The sequence below is a fragment of the Anolis carolinensis genome, chromosome 2, assembly GCF_035594765.1.
Source record: "Anolis carolinensis isolate JA03-04 chromosome 2, rAnoCar3.1.pri, whole genome shotgun sequence".
Lineage (NCBI taxonomy): Eukaryota > Metazoa > Chordata > Lepidosauria > Squamata > Dactyloidae > Anolis > Anolis carolinensis.
Window position 1 is genome coordinate 63,712,197 of NC_085842.1, and position 24,417 is coordinate 63,736,613.

Sequence of the window (24,417 nt, forward strand, 5' to 3'; positions counted from 1 at the left end):
TTTCCATCTGGAAATAAATCTTTCTGAGTGCAATGGGAATTAATCCCAAACTGATGTGCATAGGCCTGTATCCTTATTTTTTGGCACACTAAATTATAATTATGGGGCATTATCAAAGTCCCCAGTGGGAAAGTACCTCCAGCTGGGGCTATTTAATGTGTGACAGTCATTTAGTCCCTTTTGAGCACTTTGGACAAATGCTGATGACTTCCTCAGGGACTGAAGGAATTGCCTGCCACTGTGCTGGGATAGGAACATCAGAAATCCCTAAGGGTGCCACTTGAGCACCTCTAAAGCCCTTGGAGGGGACCAAATTGTTATTAGGCAGAATGAATTAACTAAACCCTGTCCCATTAATTACAGCCAGACATCTGCATTCCCTTCCCTTCTTTGTTCTTTGGTCTCCAGGACACAAACCCTGCTATAGATTTGCATTAGGAACCCTTGCAAAGGGTTGTATGTTGTACATAAAGTTAAATTACCACTTGTGTGAATGCTGGATTTAATAGTTATGCTCCAACAAACAATAGACATACAAGACAAATATGGGTAGATTTAAGTCCTAGCATAAAATATTGCCAATTACATGAGTCAATAATGACTCTTGTACATGGATAGTCCTATTACTTGTTTCCCTAAGAAAGTATTTGCAGCAGTACAAGGGGTTAGCTTCTCAATACACTGAGAAAGATAGCACAACACTAATCTCAAAGGGAACCATTCTTCTCTGAAGTTATGGCAACACAGTTGAGTGTCTTGGTAGAGGGTTCATGGCTGATTGAATGAAATACTGAAGCAGAATATAACACTGAATACTGAATACTGAAGCAGAATATTTTGTCATACATCCTGCTTATACTTACCTAATGCGGGTTAGTATTTTGTGGCTCTAACAATGACGGCTCTGTCCCATCAAAGCTTATGCCATAATTAATTTAACACACTACAGGATTCTTGGTTCAAAATGTTTCAGAAACTAAAGGGTGGCCACGCATTTCAAATCAACACATATCCAAGGAACTATTGAGAACATGGGCTCTGAGCATTGTTAGGAATTTTTAATTCTGAAGGAAAAGGTTTCATATATTCTCAAATGGGGACACACCACAATATGTCTTGGGCTGCTCATTTTGACAAACTATAAACTCATCTGTTTGCTTAGCAAAAAAAGGATGAAATCTTGTGTGCAAAAATCACATGATTTAGTACCTAAATTCTCAGTAGGCATCAGATTCTGTTTGATCTTGGAAGCCAAACAAGGTCATGTCTGGTTATTACTTGGATGGGAAACCACCAAGGAATATCTGATGCTGGAGGCTATATTCAGAGGAAGGCAATAGCAAACTACCTCTGAGTATCCCTTGCCTAAAAAAATCTCTGTAACTTTATGAGGTCACTATAAGTTGACAAGTGACTTAAAAGCATATAAATTCACACACAATTCACTGAACATTGTGGTCTTGCATTTGAGTAAACAAATGTAAGATTACCCTGTGAGTGAATCTGTTTTCTTCTCAGAAGGTATATATTGCTGTGTAGGCAGCACACTCCCTCTGTGAGGAAAGCATTGTCGCATCTCCTCTTCTCTTCCCGGTGTACTTGACAGGAAGAGCAAATTCACACTTAACAATTGGCGGTTGTGTGGGAATGTTTTGACAATAGAACTCTTGCCGCATTCTAGGCTTCATTGGAGGTTGGGAGTGTTGTTTGAAAGTAGTCTGTGTTGTTGTTTTTTCTCCCCCTTCCTATTTTCAGAGTGATTCTCTGCAATTTAATTTCAGTATTTCATCTGAGTTGCTTCTACCTTACACAATACAAAGAGATTAGGGCCAGGTAATAGTACATCAAGAGAAAACATGTATAAAAATTTATTAACTATGGAGAGAGATAGGGATGAGGAAGAGAGCAACATAACAAACATATTTTACAAAATCCACCTCTTACATCACTCAGACTTTTAAACATAATTTTCCCTCTAATTGAAATTAAGCTAGAATAATTTAAGAATAGAACAACAGTTTTGGTTATGGTGATGGTTTTTAATGATTTCATTGCTCCATTTGATTTATTTTTACTTGATTTGAAAAGGGAATAAAAATGCTGGCCAAGATCCTACATCAATTTATAACTATGTCAATCTAGGCTGAAATGCGGTATAGAGTCACGTCTCTGTAAGTAGACTTACATTTGTGGGAATAAGAATTCAGTAACTCCATAGCATATGTATCCAACAGAGTGATACTGTTATATAACTATGTAAGGGAGCTAACAAAGTGACCAGTGTGGATCAAGACCAATATCATCTGGGCCCCCAATGTATTATCATCCCCAGGTGCATAATGAGAGACTGTCAATGGGGTTCCAATGGACATCATGTATTCTTGTCAGTGTCTCATTATGTATCTTTGTAATTCAGCAACAGGGTTTCATAGCATCTCAGTTATGTAGAAAAGTATACATAAAGATAATTTAAGAAGGACTTCATCACATGGAGGTCCTTGATGTGGGGGACAGCAGGGGGACCCATTGGGCAGCAGGGCAAGAGAGTGAATCTGTCATCCGGTGCCCTGCATCACCTGCACCAACCACTTTCCTATCACATGTTCCCTTGTCCCCATGATTCTCAACCTGAACATAGGTAGTCCTCAGGTTTCCCCCTCCTACCACACTTCACTGACACAGTCATCATGGATCCCCACCAGAAGTTCTGTGCCGGCTACATCAGTGAAGTGTGGTAGGACTTTCTTTAAAAGAATTTCTTTAATGTGATAAGGTCCATAGAGTGTGATGTAAAATTCTAGCTGTGATTATGAATGCCCTAAGAAACCAACTCCTGAGTCCCACCTTAAACTGCAGGAAGCCATTCCAAGCAACAGAGGTCTGCATCATAGTTGCGTGGGACATTTAGGAGGTCTTAGCCAGACACCTCCCAACCCTGAGCCACAGTGCAATGAAATAAGTCTTGTTTCTCCTCATCACACCAGAACTGAGGGGCGAAACAAAGCCGGCTGCATCATTCCGAAGTACTCCATTCAACTGTACTGCACACAGAGACCAATTGCCTGGAATTTAAAGTAGGATTTATGATTGTGGCATTTACGAGTGTGGCAACAGTCCCATGATCATGAATACATAGCATAGGTTCCGTAACTCTATGTTACGAGTTCTGTAACTGCAATGCAGGATGCCAGCCATAATAAACAATAATAAAAAGAAATAACAATTACTACTCAAAGCCTCTTAAGAAACATTTTCTATAATAAAGTCACAGTAAATGTCTGAAGACATTGATGAAGAAGTCTTGCCTGCACATGACTTCATTTTTCAAAAGCAAGCATATAGTCTGGTTTATCTTTTCTTCCACTACTTTGCAAGTAGCTTCATTAAGGAACTTTGCATGCTCTGTTTTTCCTATAGTAAATACAACTGAGATGGCACTAGCTCTATGCTTCTGTAGTTCTTGGATAAACCAGCTGCATTGAGCCTCACCAAACACAAATTGTTTCATGGGTACAAAGACAGGATGCCACTGGCACACTTCCATAACTGTTACTTCACCCATTCTCTGTGAAAAGGAGTGATTTAAAGAGTTCTTACAGATTCTTGAGATGCCCTTCTAACATGCTGGGTAACTGACTGGCCTAGCCGAAGCCATTGCCAACAATGTCTGGAACGAATAGAAATAAAGATCTGCCCAGATAGTAATCAGAAATGTGCATATGACATTATATAAGTATGCATACACACAGACACACATGGAGGATCTGCCCAGTTTTCATATTATTTCCCGCCTGGAAATATCTCTCATTTTAGGAAAAACTCATTATGGCACCTTCAAGTGTGAAGGTGCCTTTAGTTTCAGTACTTTGCATCATATATCTGTACAGGACTTCTTACACGCTCACTTTAAGATATCATATAGCGAAAAATAAGAAATTATGCCATACTGATATATTTTCTGCTGACATTGTATCCTGGGACCATGCAGCCCTGAGCCCACAGTATACTGTTACTGCCTTTTGGGGCAAGCAGACAGTGGGAGGCCCAGCAAAAATTATGTCTATGATTATGGAATGCAATACTTTAAGTGGCTCCATATACAGCTTTTGAAAGGTAATCAGTGGCACCATATATGACCTTTGAAAGGAAATCAAAATATTAGCAATGGTAACAGAATCTGACATTACTGTCACCAACAACCAATGGGAGCCAAAACAATATTGAAAGGCTGTAAGTAGAGCCACGCTTAAGACAAGTAAGCCTACCAGTGGCTTTATACTGTTTCCATTTGCCTTTAAAAAAAACCTGGATGCAGTTTCAAAGCACTTATGGAGATGCCCCATTATGAGTAGTTTCATACATGGAGTGAATCCTTGTTGACCTCCACCAAGGCCTTCTACCCCATGAGCATGAGCTTCCCATAGATGAGATAACTTGGTTTTAATATTCTTGAGGTTTCGAGCAAACCTTTCCTAACAAAGGTTTATTGTTATTACTTGCCTTAAATGTATAAAGTCTATTATGTTACATTCACTGTATAATACATAGGTTATCTAATTATTCTGTTGAAACCAATGTGTTTCACTTTTCAGACCTTATCATAAAAGCCAAATGAAGTGACCTGCTTCGCCTGCCTTCCGGGGAGGAAAGAGCTTCCTCTTTCCAACCTGGAGGAGATTAGTCCTGTGTGCAGCACCCTCTTGCAATACTTTCCCCATCGAAAAGTGTCATCCTCTCGGGAAGGCCTCATGGGATGCCAGCACAACATGGGATGCCTCCTGTGTTGCCAGGGAAAGCATCTGGTGAAACTTTTATCTCAGGGAAGGTTGGGGGAAGAGCCACAGGCAACATCATCTGATGGCTGCAGTGGAGTTCTGTGCCCGAAGCTGGCTCTAAACATCCTAGGACGCTTATTTGGAGCCATGTGACAATACCTTTGTATTTAGATTTGCTCCCACTTTATTATCCCTGGTAACTTTCGGAAAATCCTTACTTCTCTCTTCTACCTACCCTATTTACTCATGTAAAAGTCTAGACATTTTAATTTAAAAAATCAACACCCCCCCCCCCCCCAAAATCTGGATGAAAATATCCACATGTCAATGTGAGTACTGTGCCTTATAAGAATTAAAGCACAGGAAGCATTCCTTTCTCTGGGTACAGTGGCAAAAGATGAGAGCTTAGTCCGTTCCAGGAAAACCTAAAAGTCTCACATATCAAACTCCATAATTTTGACCCCGAACCTGCCTTTGACTTATTCATGAGGTTAATGTATTCATGAGTATATAGGTAGTTCTCAGGAATTCTTTGGAAAGTGGAATTGAATGGGTTCTATCACAAAATACAGTCATGGAAGAAAACAATGAGAATATCACAAATCCAACAGAAGAATTAACCTTTTGGGAGTGAATCCTGTCGATATGCTAAATCATTTTACAGGTGAAAATGGGTGCACATGCAGCAAAGTAACACCAAAGTATAGTCAAGATGACAAAATTATTGAGGAAGAACATACAAGCTGTGAAAGATTGCAGCATTTTGCTTTTGCCTATGCAAAAGGGCCTTCTTGGTCCCCTTTTCTCCTGCCGATAAGTTAAGTGAATGAAAACTAGTCTTGCATTTTGAGCTCCGTTTGTAGCAGTTAAAATAAGATGAGGACAAAAGGGCCAAAGTGGCCGTAGGACATTTTAACAATAGCTTGAAAAGTGGAATAACAGAGGGTTAACGGGATTGTCCCTGCAAGTGGGACAGTTGGAAGGTATATGATATTGGCAGACAAAAAAAGTGGATGCAGCAGCCAATAAGGCTGGCAGACAACCATCAGGCAGAAGGGCTGCTTGGAACTGGCTGGTTTTGTCTGCCTTCCATCACAACTTGTGCATGATCCTGGGGAAGGTGCACTCACTAGCATCGACCACCACTACCAACAACAAAAATCCAGCATTAAAAATCGACTGCAGTCAAACGGGCCCCCATGTGTACAGCCTCATAAGCCAGTTTGACTCTATATGCAACTGGGTGACAACTCCACGTGCAACGTTTGTCCTCTCAAATGCATGATGTCATTCCATTTAATCCACTAAATTGTAGCCCAAAGAATAGAGCATGTGAAGCCGGCAGTTGAAAACTAAGGAAAAGTGAGAGAAACAAGAACTGAATCCAAGAGCTGCAGGGGAGATTTGAGAAAAAAAGGGAACACCACACAGTTTTCATTCCAGCAGTTTATAAAGAGCCAATGGCCTCTGTTTGATGAGTCTTTATTTCAGCTAATGGCAAGAGAGGCCATTTGCACTGTGCTTCCATGGAGGGAAGTTCACTATGTGGCTGTGAAGGTAAGAAGCCAAAGAAGCCCGACAGATTTCTTCATTGGTTAGCATAATACTGCTGAAGAAAAGAAAAACAATTCTCCTTCACATACACACGCAAATGACAAGCCAAACCCAATCATTACATTTTCAATTGGCTAAAGATCTCCCCCTTTCGTGGAAGAATATGTGACAGAACTGGCAGCATTCCTTGTTTACTCACTTTATAGTGGTCATAACAAGGAGCCCATTAAAATTAATCGCTGTGCTTATTTTTAATGTTGTTTTGCTAATTCTCCCTTACTGCAGCATTCCCCTTTCGTCTAAGATAAAAACCAAGCTCAGTTTTATGGTGCCCAGGCAACAAATAAGAGGAAGAGCTCAATTGCGCTCCCTGAAATAAACAGGGGTAATAGAAATCCCCGGGAATTTTTCAGTGAGCATGCTGGTACAGGCCACCTTTACCCAGAGATGGGGACACTACATGCAAGTCATTTTTTGTAACCCAGGAATGGGTTTCCAATGGGCAGTTCATCTGGTCATGGTACTTCTGGTGGGCCAGGAAAGACTGCTTCTTTGACAGAGATTTACTGTAGATATTTTATTTTGTCAGTTGGGAACAAGAGGTGCATGCATGAACCATACTTAGTCCTCTGCAGGCTACTATCAGCCCAAAATTATTGTCAACACAACCAGAGGCAGGAAAATATTTTGGACCATGGTGATATTCTGGTCAGCAGGGCTCAGCAGCAAGCCACAGACAGTGAAACTCTAGCCCACTAATATCAATTTTCTTCTCAACCTGGCCCGATGTTCAGACTGGTTACTTTTGACCAAGGCTTTACACAAATCATTTTGTTCTGTAACTTATCATTCAGCATTGTTGTCGAACCATGTTGATAATGGATGGATCATAAACTGTGAGCTGTGTGCTCAAAATCTTTATATACATCTTATGTTAGAACTGTGTATCCACATCCTATTGCTTTTAATCTATAGAAGGTGTTTGGGGAATGGGATTAACAACAAAAGGCCTTCACCATAAAAGTATACAGCGGAGTAGCTTATTTAGCAGCAGCAGCGAGACCCAAAACCAGTAGCCAGTATAAAACAAAATAAAAACACAGAGACTATTGTTGTCTTCCTATGGAGGCTTTTCTTGTAGAAAAATAATATAGTTACAAAAACAAGGTTTCCATAACATAAACAAAATTATTTATACTTCCTTAGTATATTTTTACTTCAGCTTCTTGCCCTCAAGCTGGGCTTCTCTCTCATTCTTCAAACTGAAGCAGTTCTCTCCTTGGAGCAGTCAAACACAACACTCCTCACACCAAGGCATTCTTTACACAGAAGGAAGTCTTCACACAGGAGGAGCAGGAGGAGTGAGTGAGGCACAACTGCTTATATGATCCTATTAGTTTGGCTTAGTCATTGCAACATTTTAATCCTTTCAGTGTCTGTACATCATTTTGTAATTAAAAATACACTGTTAATTTTCAGTATTTCTGACAGAAGGTGCTATTTGCTTTAAAGCTAGAAACCAGGCCACTCGGGTCTATAACCTTCCCAGCACAAATCGGGGACCACATATTTGACTTTTTTTTTTTTGCTACTAAGGATGGCACCATCATGGCAACTGAACTTCTTTAGACATGGATTAGCCCTTCATTTGGCTTCCCAGCTGGCTATTTGGTACATGTAAGAACAGAAACATATGAAGAGCTATTCAGGATCACATCAAATAAATACCCGTTCCAATGCTCTGTTTCCTGCAATAGCCAATGTAACACCTCTGGGAAGCCCCCAAGCAGGACATGAGGGTAACAGCTCACTGCCTTTTATCCTTGATATAGCATATAACATCATGAGTAATGTACCTAATGACAGCATTATCCTCTGTGAATTTGTCTAATCCTCTTCTGAAGTCATTTAACTTGGTGGCCATTGATATCTCTTGTGCTAGCTAATTCCATAATGTGAACATGTACTTCCTGTCTTGAATGTCCAACTATGCAGCTTCATGGGAGACTCACAATACTCATATTATGAGAGAAGGAATACAAAATGTCCTTATCTGCCTTTTCTGTCCCAAATAACCTCCTGTCCTGGGAGTTTTGGAGAAAGAATCATGACTACAATCCAACTCTGAATCAGAGAGAGATATGTTTCAAGACCTCCCATGGATACTGGAAACAACAAAGCATACTGGACTCAAAGCATACCATCACATAGGATGATCTAAAGACTTCTGAGGGGAAACATTTTGGGGAGTATAGATAAGGGAGTTGTGCTATACTTCAAGATGTTATTGCTTTACCTGCTGAGATCTACATTTTTTTGTGTAATTAATTAATGTTAGGACTAAAATTTGTTTATTTGTTTGTTTATCTTACTAGTGACTGCTAATATAGAGTAAAGAGTATATGTGTAGCAAATCTGAGAAGTGATGATGCTTTGTCTTGGAAGAATAAAATACAACCCAGTCCTGAGCAAGAGGTTGGGAAAGGTATAGACATATGAGAATATTTGTTTGGAATAGGATGGAGATCTTCCACCATTGCAATTGGTGGGGAAACATTGCTAAGTGAGAGAATGGGAACTTAAGAGTGTGAATAACTCTAAGTAGGACTGTTTCTGCTAAGATGTTTTCCAATGTTACAGCATTAACCTGGCATTCATTGTGGGACCTTGTCACCGTAGCCTAGCACATCCAGAAATAATCAGACCAAGCACCGTAACTTGTGGACAAGCCCATTGCGGGTTTCATTTCTTTTCTGCTGCAGAAGTTAATTGCTCTGTAAACAAATGCTTCATTGTTATGGCATCATAAAGGCAATAATTTTGCAGAGGAAGGTTTGTGCAGACTTTAGAAGAAGTCAATTGCTATGCTAATAAGGAACTCTACCCACAGGAGTGGTGAGAGTTGCCTGCAATTAAGTGAATTAGAGCACTGAAATTCAATACAATCTGCTGGCTTCTTAAACTGCACTAAGCAGGGCCCATGTAATGGAGTGAAAATTACTACATTAAACATTTTTAATGTGTGCTGGGTGCAGCCTTGGCTAAGTTATGTTAAAGGATAGTAGAGGTATGTTCCATGGTGCAAGATACTTGGAGGGTTACTGCAGGAGCATCACAGACTCTAAAAGCTGGACCTGCTTTCAGTTTCATACTCTGACTTCAGTTTTTCATTAGACTAGCAACAAGACTAACACAAACAAATAAGACAGAATTTAAATCACATTACTTAGTTATAGTGCTATTATTCTACTTTAACTGCTATGGCTGCATCCTGTATGATTCTGCGGAGTGTAATTTAGTGAGGCCTATAGCTGAGAATGGAAAGTCCTCCTCCCAAACTGCAAATGTCAGGAGTCCATAGGATGTTATCATAGCAATTAAAGTGGAATAATAGTGCCATAAAGTGTAGTGTGATAGGGCTATAGCAATGGTCTTGCTATAGTGGCAAAAGACAAGAAATCAGCAGCTGCTTGAGCCGCAATAGCAGTGGTAGGGAGGAGAATCCAGCTGAATGGAAGATGCGGAATATCAACTGAAGGGGTACAGATTTCTTGTATTTTGCCTGTCTTCTCCGGTCACAGTTGGTTTCAGAGAAGTTGGGGAGGATGAGACAAGTGGCTGGCTGGGGAGAGGGCCTTTTGAATTCTCCGGCATAGGACTCCTCACTTTCCCAAACTACATTTCCCAGAATTCTGTGCTTTCTCCATCTCCTTCCCAGGGAACTCTGCTTTCTCCTTGCTGCTTCCTTCCCCTAACGATGAGAGGCCATTAATTTAAAGAGGAAAGGCAGCCTTTTTGGCTTTGTTTTGTTTCCTTGAGCTGAAAATGAAACTGACTTTGGGAGGCTTCCAAAATTTACAAAATTCAAACAAAAAAGTATTGAGTAAATTTTGATTTTTAAGTTTTTTGCGTGGGCCACATCACATGTCCGAATTTAACAAATGTAATATGACTTACGATGACTAAAAAATGGCATACTCCTAGAAATAATAGTGCAAAAATGAAATGGTGGGAGGAAGTTGTACATAAGGACAGTCATTTTTCTAAGGTGAAATAGGCACAATAATATTCTACAACATGGAACCTGTGAAGCCAATCAAATATAAACAGTCCTTAGGTTAAAACAAGGCAGGTTATGTAGGTTTCGTCTTAAGTTGAATTTGCAAAGAAGTCAAAATACGTATATTTTTAAGCGTAACTTAAGCCAATTTCTTTTTTGGTTTTGGTTAACACCCTGAAACAATTATACCTCACAACCTCTGAAGATGCCTGCCATAGATGTGGGCAAAACGTCAGGAGAGAATATTTCTGGAACATGGCCATACAGCCTGTGATTCCGGCCATGAAATCCTTCGACAACAAATTGTTCCACTATTCAGAAGACTTCACCTTGCTTTCTGTTCCTGTGACAATTGGATTATGAAAAATTTGGGATGTTGTAGAAACAAGGATTGGCAATAAAGCTTCATTGGAGACCCCTTTCCCCCATAATAACTCTTACAGGAGTGAATTTTCCTTTCTAGGGCTAGATTTCCTCTCACTTCCTGTTGTCTCATCTCTGTTTGTAATCAAGCAGTCAGATGTAAGTCAGATGTTTGTAACTCAGGGTCTGCCTATACATCGGCTAAAGGCCTGTCTAGCCTTGGCTTGCAGAAGAGGGAAGCAACCTGCTTCAGGCAGGAGCATGAGAGGAGGGGGCACACGAAGGCAGGAACTGATATCTGAATGGTGCAGCAAAACATTTTAAACCTGGAAAGTAAATTCCATTGAAATCAGGGGAACTAGCTTTCATTCAGGTTGTAATTCAGTCAAAATTCCAATAGTTGGGCTGCCATCCTTCTCATACATATTAAAGGCAGTCACATTTAGAGGGGTGAGTATAATTTAACAGGCACATTTCTGCCAGTGCAGGGGTTGAGAGATTGAATCGCAATGTGTTGAGTCTGTACTTTGTGCCAGTCATTGTGTCAAGCCATCATACCAACCTAAAATCTGTTCATGAGAAGTGCAGAGTGCCTGCCGGGCACTGTGACACGTGCTCAACTAAAGCTCAGCCTATTTTAAATCCTCATTGTGTTGCCAGCAAGTACCTTTAACCCCTTCAGTTATGAAGCAATACTGGAGACACCATAAATGGATACATGGAAAGCCCTGGCTGGAAAAAGAGCCCATAGAACAAGGCTACATGATTCAGTCCAGTAGTTCTGTTTCCCAACTCACACTATACCAAAAAGCTCTCCTAAAATAATTACAAAAGACTACCTTCACTTCAACAGTTGTCCTCCTCTCATTCCTGCTCCATCAAAAACACGGCAGGGTTAGTAAAAAACATGAAGGCCTAGGTACTTAGTAAATCATTTTATACTGTACCATAAATATAAAATGTTGAAAACTAGCATGTTGCCATGAGCTAGGGTGATGTAGTGGTTTGGAGACCAGAGTTTGAATCTCACTTGGCCATGGAAACCCTTCAAATCACCTTTGGGAAATTCACACTCTCAGCCTCAGAGACAGGCAAAAGCAAAATCCCCTGAAAAAATCTTGCCAAGAAAACCCTGTGATAGGTTCACCTCAGGGTCACTATAAATCAGAAATGAGTCAAAGGCATACAACAGAGCAATTGTTTTTATGCAAGATCACAAAATCAGTAATTACACAGGGTCAGTGCAGATGACCATTTGGCGTGGGCTCAGCCATTAAGATTCTCCATGGAAGTGCTTCTCTGTTCACCCACCCTGCCTGAAATATAAAGGGTGGCCTGGCCATTTGGCATGGCAGCATTTTAGTAGTGGCACCAACACTGCAGAGGTCATTTCCACAGGGTTGGTTTGGGAGATTTGAACCCCCTCCCCTTAGAGGAGGATCAATCCATTGGACTTAGCTTTTCACAGACCTTAGAAAAGTGACTTTTGGGGACACCAACTTTCAGCCAGCATAGCCAGTAGTGAGCCAGGTGGTGGCAGAGATGATTTGGAGAGTAGTCCAAAAGTACTTTTCAATACTCTTGCTTGCCATTTGGAAGGGAATCTTCACCAGGAGATTACAGGACAATCTGTCATCTTATTTTCCTTCAGATCCAGTCTTATGGGATGTTCATATGCTGCAATGCAGCAGTCTACAAATGCTACATTTATTGAATGCCCTTTAACATACCCTTTCCAGACATTTTAATGAATCCACACAAAACAAGCCTCAAATCCAGCTGTCCTATGGGAGAAACCAGTATGTGTGCACATATGTGTATTTGTGTGTGTGTGTTTAGCACCACTTATGTCACAGTCAGCTCAACCAATGAGGGAGCATTCTCACTCTGTCAGACAAATCTGAATTTTTGCACAGATTATCAGAATAGAACACTTCATGTACAACTCAAATAATCATAAAATGAACTTCAAAATTTACTTTGTTAAGATTTAAGAGAAATTCCCATTGCAGTTATTAAATGGTTTACTGCTGTTTTAGTAAATGATGGTGTTGCTTTGGGCTGCATCTTTTCTTAACCAGAATAGTGGGATTAAAGTGTGTTAATAAATGAAGTTGCAACATAGCTGGGTGTGCATATTATCATTTGGATCAGGTACACAGATGCAAGATAATTTCTTCCACTATTTGGCAATATATTTCAAATGAACAACTCACCAAGTAAATATGTTCATCATGTGGTACACTGCAGCTTGAAATAATAATCTGTGTTGTCATCATCTGTGTACACAGCATCATGAACTGTCCTAACACAGAGTGGTATTTCAAAGTGAATTCTGGAGTGTCATATTTTAAGAGAACGTGTAGCTTGTTTTTTTTAAAAAAATCTCTTTTAAATACAGGCCTGTCTTACAAACATCTGAGCCACAAATGACTCATATTTAAGAATGGGAGCGAGACAACAGGGAGTTAGAGCAATCTACCCGCAAGAAGGGAAATTCACTCCTGAAATAGTTATCATGAGGAAGAGGTGTCTCCATTGAGACTTTATCACCAATTCTTGTTTCCACATTTTTCAAAATCCAATTCTCATAGGTTCAGAAAGTGAGGTGAAATCTTCTGAACAGGGGCACAGACTCTTCCCTATGTGATTCTACCTGTATGCCTACATTGAACCATTTGGGAAATGATTAGGAACTGTGGGACTTGCAGTTTAAAATCTCTAGCAGGCCAAAGGTTACCCCTTCCACTCAAGTTAAGCAATCTGCTTTTAGCAATGTGGTCCATAAGGACATGATCAGCTTACATACCATTGTTTGTTTGATGCTGGACAGTGCCATCACAGATTGAAGGAGTGGAATCATATATCTGAACTGAATTTTCCAATATAACAATTCCAGAAGAAGCCTCCCCCTGGACGTACCAAGTAGGCTTTTGAATTTATTAATAGAAGTGGCTCACTCCAAGGGATCACTCCAAGGGAGCTTTCCAAGGAGAGTCAAATCAATTTGCCATCTGATGTACAGATATTAGCAGGTGGACATTCAGAATATAGAAATATTTTAAACCAGATATGCTCTGACTGACTTTCCAGGCTTATTTGGGTGTGTCCCAGTACCAACTGAACCTTTTTAAAAACTGGGCATTGGATACGGGATATTCTACATGCAAAGAATAACCAGTTAACTTTGTTTCATTTCCCTCAACATAGATAATAGGATAGCGAGGGCTAGAAGGGGAAGCACCTTGTAGAAGAAAAGCCAATTACACCCCAGCAGTGTTTGTTGGTGAAGCCAAATAATCAGTTCTGATTCATCAGAGTTCAGTTTTGAATTTGCAAGCGGTTCCCTGATCAGTTAATCACACCAATTAATCCATCAGCAGTTTCAGACCTTCTGAAAAGTATATGTAAATGCCTATCTCTTTCTCCATACATGTATAATCAAGTACCTTATAATATACATGAGCTGAGTGCATCCATGCATCCAAATCTGCTGCATGAGCTCTTCTCTATGGAAATCTAACAAAACCTCCCAAGAGACTCATCTAAAATGTCAGTGCTGTGAAATTTAGTAACAGTTAAAAGAGTTGTTGAATGAACAGCCCAATTCACTACTATATCCTTCTATCTAAGAGAGGAACCAAAGCTGACCAAGTGCTTTCTCTGTTACAGAATCAAGGTCAGTCATCTGCAGTGTTGTCCACGTTAATCTGCAATTCTGTTCTCATGGTCATCTTTGTGTGTGCATCTGAAGCTTGATCTTGTGTCAGATAGCTGCACCACACATCTATCCTTAGATTTCAAATGAGACTGTGTTGCTGCTAGATTCTGCCACACAGACTACTATTTGGGCTCCACTTCAGATTATCAAGCATTATGTGGAGGAGACAACGGTGAAAGCTGCAGTATACCTCCTCAGTCACTCTCCGCATTTGCGGGTTTCACTGTTGCAGATTTTATTATTCACAGATTTTATGAATATGTTATGTCTAGGAATTTTTAGGTCCTCCAGCATAACTTGATGGCCAATTTCCTCCAGAGATTGACCATAGTGTTGTGCTGGAGGGTCTAGAGCAGTGGTTCTCAACCTGTGGGTCCCCAGATGTTTTGGCCTTCAACTCCCAGAAATCCTAACAGCTGGTAAACTGGCTGGGATTTCTGGCAGTTGTAGGCAAAAACAAAAGAGTTTTATATATGCTGATGACCTTGGCCTCACAACACAAGCGAAAGTTTTTGAAACATTTGAAAAGCAACTCACTAATGCCTTGAAAGATCTCTCCAGCTACTACAAAGAGAACCACCTGAAGCCTAACCCTGCCAAGACACAAGTGTGTGCTTTCCACCTACGTAACCGTGAAGCCAACAGGAAACTGAAAGTTACCTGGGAAGGCCAAGAGCTCGAACACTGTTTCCATCCTAAATATCTTGGTGTCACCTTAGATCGAACATTAACATATAGGAAACACTGCATGAACACCAAGCACAAAGTAGCTGCACGCAACAACATCCTGCGGGAACTGACTGGCAGCGCATGGGGTGCAGACCCACAAGTAGTAAGAACATCAGCCCTGGCCTTGTCTTTCTCAACTGCAGAGTATGCCTGTCCTGTCTGGCAAAAGTCTGCCCATGCGAAGCAAGTGGACATAGCACTAAACGAAACATGCAGAATAATCAAAGGATGCCTTAAACCTACACCTGTTGATAAACTCTACAAGTTAGCTGGCATTGCCCCTCCTGACGTGCGACGGGAAGTTGCTGCTAACGGTGAGAGAAATAAGGTCGAACACTGTGAAAGCCACCCATTGCATGACTACCAGCCTCCTCCCACCAGACTCAAATCAAGGAAGGGCTTCATGAGAACCACCACTCCTCTTGATGTTCCTCCAGCAGCAGTAAGGGTGTCCCTCTGGGCAGCGAAACCTGGCAATTCTAACTGGATGGCCCCTCATGAGGGTCTTCCTCCAGGGGCAAACCAAGAATGGGCAACTTGGAAGTCCCTGAACAGACTCAGAAGTGGAGTGGGCAGATCTAAAGACAACTTGGCAAGGTGGCACTACCTGGAGGAATCCTCCACATTGTGTGACTGTGGCGCAGAACAAACAACTCCGCATATGTATGTTTGCCCACAATGTCCTGCCTCATGCACGGAGGAGGAGTTGTTTAAAGCTATGGACAATGCGGTTGCTGTTGCTCGTTTTTGGTCTTAAACTATTTAGTTGCTTGTGATATCCTTTTTTTTCATCAGTTTAAAATGTATTTGCTGTGCAATGCTTTTGACACGAAATAAATAAGGCAAAAACACCTGGGGACTCACAGGTTGAGAACCACTGTTCTAGAGATTCCTAAGTAGAATACTTATCTGGGTATTTGTAGGTTTCTCTAACTCAATTCTATGGTTAATTCCCACCTGAGTTTGACCACAGTCAGGCTGAGGGCCCTAAAGAGTTGTAGAGAACTGTTACTTCAAGTAAAATAATCACATTTTTTAATTTGCTGTTTCCCCACTTTCATGGGGGTCCTGAGCTCCTAACCCCAGTGTATATGGAGGCATGACTGCATATATTCAGAAAACACTAGGTACTGCTGAAAAAAATAAGTGGTCTCATATTATATCCTCCATTAATTTATGAAAACAGTGCAAAATGGTATATTCCATTAAAGGCCAGTAACACTTTTCAGCTTGATAGCAACATATCTAGAGAAAAAAGATTAATTTATTAACTCTGTACTGCATCTGAAAAAGTGGATTTATATCCACAGAGGCCATATTAAAATTAACAGCTTCAGTTAATCTTAAAAGTGCTGCTACGTTCCCTCTTTCCCCCCCTCCCACCCCTTCTTCCTTTCCAATTTATGCCTAGGTTCTATAGACGTGGTAATTAGTGGGTTGGGAAACCTGGACTTGGGTTATGGAAAATCTAGTTTCATGTCATGTTCAGCCATGAAAATTCCTTCATAACTATGCAGAAGCCACTAGTATGAAGTCACTAGTACAACAGGTCCTCAATATCTACTGGGGTTGTATCTGATTTAAAATGGCAAAATCAAGGTTTGTTTGGGGATATTTTTTAAAAATCTTGGATGCAGAATTCATGGATATAGAGGGCCAACTGTATTTCATTTATGCCCCTTACAAACAATGCTGATGAATTGCCTTTTTGGTGTGCATAGACCTCACAATGTGTGTTAATTTTTCAGTCAAGGAAAGCTTTGTTACGGAGTGCCTCAAAACCCGGGCTTCCTTTATGACCAAGGTATTATGAGTAATTGTGACAAACCTTAGTTGTGTTTGTCTGAACTGGGTTTGGGAGGCTGCCTTTGAGTTTTTATGTCGGTATCACCTCCTGCGCCACTTCTATTGAACAGAGTTCATTTTCTGAATGATCACATCTGTTTATGTTCCACAGACACCTGCATATCTTAAGATGACAGCAGCTCCTTGAATAGTGTAATCAGTTATTTCTCAACAGAGGAATTGCCAATTTGGTAAATAAAGCTCATTATATAAAGAACATGGAAAATGTATTACACTTGCCTAAGGGGAAAATTGCCTAAGGCAGGCAGGTAAAACGACTCTGGCATCTAAATCCTTACAATTTAAAAATGCTAAAATGCAAATTTGGGTCAAAAGTAGACTACGCATGGAGAGTTATTTTGGAGCAAATAATAAATATTTGCATAGGGCCTTTGTGGTCCAACATCCCTCCAGGCTTTGGGGGAAGGGATAGACTTTCCAAAGAAATGCAACCTCTCTCTTGACTTTTCCCAGCCTAGCTTCTCTCTCCCTCCTCCTTCAATCACTTTCTCCTCAAGCCAGCAGTCCCACTCTGAGGTACTTCCTTCCATAGGAACGTCTCTGATGTTTAAGATCAGCCAATGTGACTCTGCTTCAAATTCCAGTTGTATTCAGAGGCCAGCTTAGTTAAGCCAGTCTTTTCCGTGGTGTCACTCTAAAGCAGGGGTCCCCAAACTAAGGCCCGGGGGCCGGATGCGGCCCTCCAAGGTAATTTACCTGGCCCCCGCCCTCATTTATAATATAATATTTTTATATCAGTTTTAATAATATAATATATTGTATATACCTATAATATTGATAATAATATTATCATTTTATACAATACAAAACTAACAATAATATCATATAATAATATTAATTATATGTTATATATTACATATAATATTACAGTATAGTGGTATAGTTCAATATAGTATAATGCTAATATTGTGCTATGTTAATAATATAATATATTGTATGTACATACAGCTGCTCTGAGTTCCCTTCGGGGTGAGAAGGGTGGGATATAAATGTAGCAAATAAATGTAGTAAATGAATAAATAAATAATTTTGGACTTAGGCTCGCCCAAAGTCTGAAATGACTTGAAAACACACAACAACAACAACAACAACAACAACAATCCTAATTAACCTGACTATCTCATTGGCTAGAAGCAGGCCCACACTTCCTATTGAAATCCTGACAGGTTTATGTTGGTTAAAATTATTTTCATTTTTAAATATTGTATTGTTCTTTCATTGTTATTGTTGTTGTTTTGCACTACAAATAAGATATGTGCAGTAAGCATAGGAATTTGTTCAGTTTTTTTCCCCCAAATGATAATTCGGCCCCTCAACAGTCCGAAGGATTGTGGACCGGCCCTCTGCTTTAAAAGTTTGAGGACCCCTGCTCTAAAGCTTCAGAATGCCCTTTACTTTTTAAATGTTTTGCAGATTTATTTACAGTATGTATTTACAAATAGTAATACCACCCCTTTTAGTGACTTTTGGGGATTTAGCTCAGACATTTAGGGATGTCACCTGCTTCCAATTTACTTTTTAAAACAACACATTTACTTGGAAATGAAACCTACAGTGTTCATTACGGCTTTCTTCCTAATACGTGCATTTAAGATTTCAGGATTTCATTTCAGTCACCTTTCAGTTAGCAGGAGCCCACCAGTTAGACACTAAAGGGATTTGTTACCTCCAAAGGAAAAAATAGAGTCAACTACAAGCCCCCCATCTACTTTGGTAAATTGATCCTTATAGTAAACAACTTTGGTCATTGTTTACTGTGGGAAAATACCATAGAATTAAGCGAAATGAGACTACTAGACTAATAAATGCTCCTGGTTCTTCCTGTTGGATTAAAGGAGTATTTTGTTTCCTGTGGAAACAAGGTTTTACTCCTCCAAGGCACAGACAAACTAGAAAAGGAAAAGCAGCATAGCAAAGAATGCATTCTAGCTAGGGCAACATAAAGTAGGGGGAAGATTTTTGATAATTTGAGTCATCACAACTAACTCTACCAGCCAGGACTTTTGTACTCTTGCAATTAAGACAAAGCTGACTATCTAGCTCCTTACATGAAAGAAATGAAGTGTCCAGAACTGTTTTGGCAATAAAAAAGAAAGGTTGGGAATGAGGGAACCTAGCAACACCTTTGGGAGCCCCGGTGGCGAAGTGTGTTAAAGCACTGAGCTGCTGAACTTGCAGACCAAAAGGTCGCAGGTTCAAAACTAGGGAGCGGACTGAGTGCCCACTGTTAGTTCCAGCTTCTGCCAACCTAACAGTCCGAAAACATGCCAATGTGAGTAGATCAATAGGTACCGCTCCGGCAGGAAGGTAATGGCACTCCATGCAGTCATGCCAGCCACATGACCTTGGAGGTGTCTACGGACAACACCGGCTTTTTGGCTTAGAAATGGAGATGAGCACCAACCCCCAGAGTCAGACATGACTGGACTTAACGTCAGGGAAAAACCTTTACCTTTACCTAGCAACACCTTTAGGACACACTGATTTATTGTAGCATGAGCTTTTGTGATTCTCGGTCCACTTCCCCTGAGACACCTTTGGAGTACAAAATTCAAGCTGTAGGTATTTAAGCACAGTTACATAAATGTGAATGCTTGGAGGATTGCAGAAACACTCATCTGGGATGCTGGCCATACATCTGAGGTCTGTCAAATATCTGTCCTATTGGTTTTGGGTGTAAAAGCACTATATTATTCAAAGGATGGTTCCCTTGAAATAGGAAAAAAATTGAAAGATAATCTTTTTGTCACATGTGTAACTGTGATGAGACTCCATGTATTAATAAATGCAGTGTGTCATGAAACCATTATAATCTGTTCATATCTCTGATAAAAGATTGAAATGTGTGTATACATTCAAATTCCCAGTTTCCCTTTGAGATCTTTTTGTTCCAAAACAACTTCTGGTAGGTCAGAGACTGAACTTTCAGGAAGGCTGAAATATTCAGCAGCCAGGTTTGGGGACTGCCATTTCGAAGGTCAAATGTGAATCTCTCTTGCACAGATATGGTCCTGTTTGTCTAATGCAAAGTGGTGACGGGAAACGCTGACAAAAGTTGGCATATTTCACATTGGAGGATGAGCAAGAAAAAACATGTCTGAAGCTGTGGGTGACATTATTAGGACCTGAAAGGTTGTTGACAGAATACATGCTGCTCTCAGCACCGTCTGGAAGATCCAGTCTGACAATAGGAAAACAAACAATAAGGAAAGGAGAGTCTTCCTTGGAGAATGTTGGGATAAGAAAACATCAGACAGGACACAGTGACCATTAAACAGTCTTTATTGTTCTTAGGAAGAAGCTTTGGTTGGGAAGGGGAGGAATTATCTGTTCAGGATGAACTTGAAACCAATGCAGCTCTAGCATTTTCCCGGGTATCTCAGATGCCTTGTTCTAAAGAACAAGGATAAAGGCAACATCTCTTAGACATTTCAAAACACTCTGGGTGATACTGAAACAAAAGATCTGACAGACTTCTTTTTTAGAAATGGGAGCTTCTGACTTAACAAGCCCCATTAGGAAAAAGATCTGTTTATGGGAATTCTCTCAGTGAAAGATGGGTAATAATTATGACAACACATATTTTGCTGAGCGTATTCCCCAAACACAAAGCTCTGCCCTTTCTTCATTCCAAATTCATCAATTAAGACAGATACACAGAGACATCCAAATATGGATTCATGGTGCATTTGTGGACCACTACAGGTAGAAGGCACTCATTGCATCAGCATGAATCCAAGAGGATGCTGGGCTTCTAAGAGCTTCTGTGGTCCCCTGCATTCGGCACTTTAATGGCAGCTGGGCTTCAATCGAAATGGACCAAGAGTTCCTAAGACAGAGATAAAAAGAGAAGAGAAGGGTCATTCCTTAATTAAGCTGCAGGCTGGCCTTGTTACACATGTTTGCATCAGACTATGAAAAGAAAAGTGCAACATCCATATCCTGAATGACAACACAACCTTCTTTCTACATGGAAAATTAATTTGCAACATTGAAAGTTACAACAATTTTTCTACTACAAAATCCCTCATAGTGGATCTAATAAATGCAAAATAACAAAAAAAGAACACAGACTAAAAGAGAAACAGGACTAACTTAGTGTGGCATCACAAAGTTAACTGTACTGGTGCCTGATGAATGGATCTAGGAGACACTACTCCTTGGAAGACTGCCTCTCCAGTAACCATTCCTATATCATCAAAAGTGAGAGAATCCAACTACAGAATAAAATCTCAACAGATAGGCAGTCTCATGTGGAAGAACTCTTTCCAGTAGGGACAGAAGAGCCTGAGTACTGCTCCTTAAACCTGTAGCCACCCCATTATATTTTATCACTCTTGATGTCATCCAAACTGGCAGTTTCTTCTTTTGTGTTGAGCTTTTTCAAACAGCCCTCTATTATTTTTGTTTTCATACTTCATTTGTGGTCTCTATTTAGCTTTTTAATATCTGTAGAAGTCTGTGAAATTTTCCCAGTTCCTTCATGCCAGATCTGACTGTCATTTTTCAGTTCCAGCTTTACATACTATTCAAAAGCTTGTACTTCCTTCATGCCTTATGATCTGGTCATAGTTTCATATTTTCAGTTCTCCTGTCTTTCTTCCTCATTGCGGCTAAGAAAAACTATTTATTTCAAGAGGGAAAAAGTTCAGGTTTCACTCTTGCCTGCTTGGTTCTGACAAAAGATCCTGCAGCACAAAGGAAACGCTAGCATCCAAAGAGCTTGTTATTACTTCTAAGACTTCTGATTAAAAATGCCAACATGGCATCGACAGCTAAATGATTCCCACTTGATTTTGTTCACTGACCAAAGCTGTACACTTCTCTGAGCATCACTCCCCAGAACCACCCAGCAATAGTTCCTGGTTCAGTCCTACTTCTTTTCTCCTGCTCATGATAAAGAGGGGAGAGGAGCGGGAACAGGAAGGGGGAGACAAAATGTTGTGGTCCAAAGAGGGTTTCAATCTTGAGCTCTCAAAAATTCACCTGCATCTGATGAAGTAGACTGAGTCTATGAAACCTTGTCCTGCCAGTTCATAGAATCATAGAATCATAGAATCATAGAATCATAGAATCATAGAATAGTAGAGTTGGAAGAGACCACATGGGCCATCTAGTCCAACCTCCTGCTAAGAAGCAGGAAATCGCATTCAAAGCACCCCCGACAGATGGCCATCCAGCCTCTGCTTAAAAGCCTCCAAGGAAGGAGCCTCCACCACGGCCCCGGGGAGAGAGTTCCACTGTCGAACAGCCCTCACTGTGAGGAAGTTCTTCCTGATGTTCAAGTGGAATCTCCTTTCCTGTAGTTTGAAGCCATTGTTCCGTGTCCTAGTCTGCAGGGCAGCAGAAAACAAGCTTGCTCCCTCTTCCCTATGACTTCCCTTCACGTATTTGTACATGGCTATCATGTCTCCTCTCAGCCTTCTCTTCTGCAGGCTAAACATGCCCAGCTCTTTAAGCCTCTCCTCATAGGGCTTGTTCTCCAGACCCTTAATCATTTTAGTCGCCCTCCTCTGGACGCTTTCCAGCTTGTCAACATCTCCCTTCAACTGTGGTGCCCAAAATTGGACACAGTATTCCAGGTGTGGTCTGACCAAGGCAGAATAGAGGGGGAGCATAACTTCCCTGGATCTAGACGCAGTTAGTCTCCTTCACTCAGTCTCAAAGGTGCTACAAGATTCCTTTGTATGCTGGTGCAGACTAATATGACCGTGTCTATGAATACTGATGTAAAACCAAGTTATACTGCCAGCAACAGAGTCGTAAGCAGTTCTTTTGCTGTTAGGTTATGGCAAGTTGTGAGCCCCAAAAGGATCAGGGACAGATTACTATGACTTGACAACAACATCACCTCTTGGAAATACTGAATCTTATGGAAAAAGTCACCAGAGACAGTAGTTCTTCTTATAAGGATATATTCTTTATACGCCAAAGTCAAAGAGACTAGCTGCTGAAGGATAATGCAGTATTCACTGTAAAACATTCAGTTTAGACCAAATGTTGTCTGGTAAGAAACTATACAATTATTCATCTTTGAAAAATCTTGGGTTTTTAATTTTTGTCTTAAGAGATTTTGTCCTTAAATTCAAGTAAGCAAGCTGTGCTCCACTATTTTTAGACGTTGGGCCAAAGAGCATCAACTGGCACATCTCAGCAAATTTGGAAAAAACAAAAAATCTTTTCAGAATTATCAAATAAAAAGTATTATTTCCCAAAGATGAAGGAAAACAACCAGCCACCAGCTTTCTAATCTGTGGCTCATATCCCAATTGGTTTCTCTAGACCAGGCATGGGCAAACTTCAGACCTCCAAAAGTTTTGGACTACAACTCCCATAATTCCCAACAACCTACTGGCTGTTAGGAATTATGGGAGTTGTAGTCCAAAACACCTGGAGGGACAAAATTTGCCCATGCCTTCTTTAGACAAAAGTTGCAGTTGATGGCACCACCTATTTGTAGAAGCTGCTCCAAATGGAAACTTGGTAAAATTATTCCTATGAATAGCATGTTATACAGGGAAAGTCTAATTGCTATTTTCCCCTCTTCCTAAAGAAATGTGCTAGGCCCATGAAGGTTATGCAAGTGACACTGCTTGGAAATTGAAATGTTTCAGTGCAAGGCTCATTAGACATTGCAAGACTCTCACTACATGGTGTGAGAACTCAGATCCATGGGCAGCTGGTGTCTTCCATGTCAGGAAAGTTGTGGGTTTCTTATAGATTTTACCCTGCACTTTTAGGGAGCTATCCAGTGTGCTAAATCCTATCCCACAAACAGATACTCCACCCTGGATAGTTCCTTCAACATTTATACTAAAATTCAGAGAAGATTTGACACCCTTTTAATACTGGAACTACTAACTGTCACTGCCAGATCCATTTGATTATTCTAATCCTTGGAAGACTGGGTTGATCTTCCACTTTACTGTCACTTGCTTTCCTCGATTCCTACCACAGACTAGATCCATGTTTTTCGGGATCTTGAAAATATCCCCATTGTGCCTGAATGAGGCACAATGTAGTGTTAGATATGTAGGACTGCTGCTCTTCACTATCATAGAACTTTCTTTATAGTCCTTTCATAAAGGCAAACTTTTTAAAATCCCAAACTTTTAAAATGTAACTTCCATCCTGCTTACTGTTTTATATTGCCTTTATGGTTTTCAGTTATTGCATTTTCCATCTGTATGTTTTCTACTCCTTCTGTAGACTATCCCAGTAATATTGTATTTATAATAAATAAATGAGCAGCAGGAAGGCTATTTCTCTAGCAGTTTCACAGGCTGCACGTAATTTGCCCTTTGCTATTTCTTCTCTGCACAACAGATACAACTGGACACTTTGTCAAG

The 24,417-nt window shown here is 40.4% G+C and overlaps 1 protein-coding gene across 3 annotated transcripts in view; it reads right to left on the minus strand.

The window, feature by feature from the left end:
- chchd6 (coiled-coil-helix-coiled-coil-helix domain containing 6) overlaps nucleotides 1-24,417 on the minus strand; it is a 407,145-nt gene that overhangs the window by 81,168 nt on the left and 301,560 nt on the right. The window contains exon 9 of one of the 3 annotated variants that reach the window (XM_016990831.2): nucleotides 20,333-20,897. The exons of 1 other annotated variant lie outside the window; for it this stretch is intronic. In XM_016990831.2, the coding sequence (XP_016846320.2) occupies nucleotides 20,874-20,897 (24 nt within the window). In that variant the 3' untranslated portion in view covers nucleotides 20,333-20,873. Of the gene's footprint in view, nucleotides 1-20,332; nucleotides 20,898-24,417 lie in introns of those variants that run through there. One more of the 3 variants, XR_010002592.1, reaches the window with a different exon arrangement.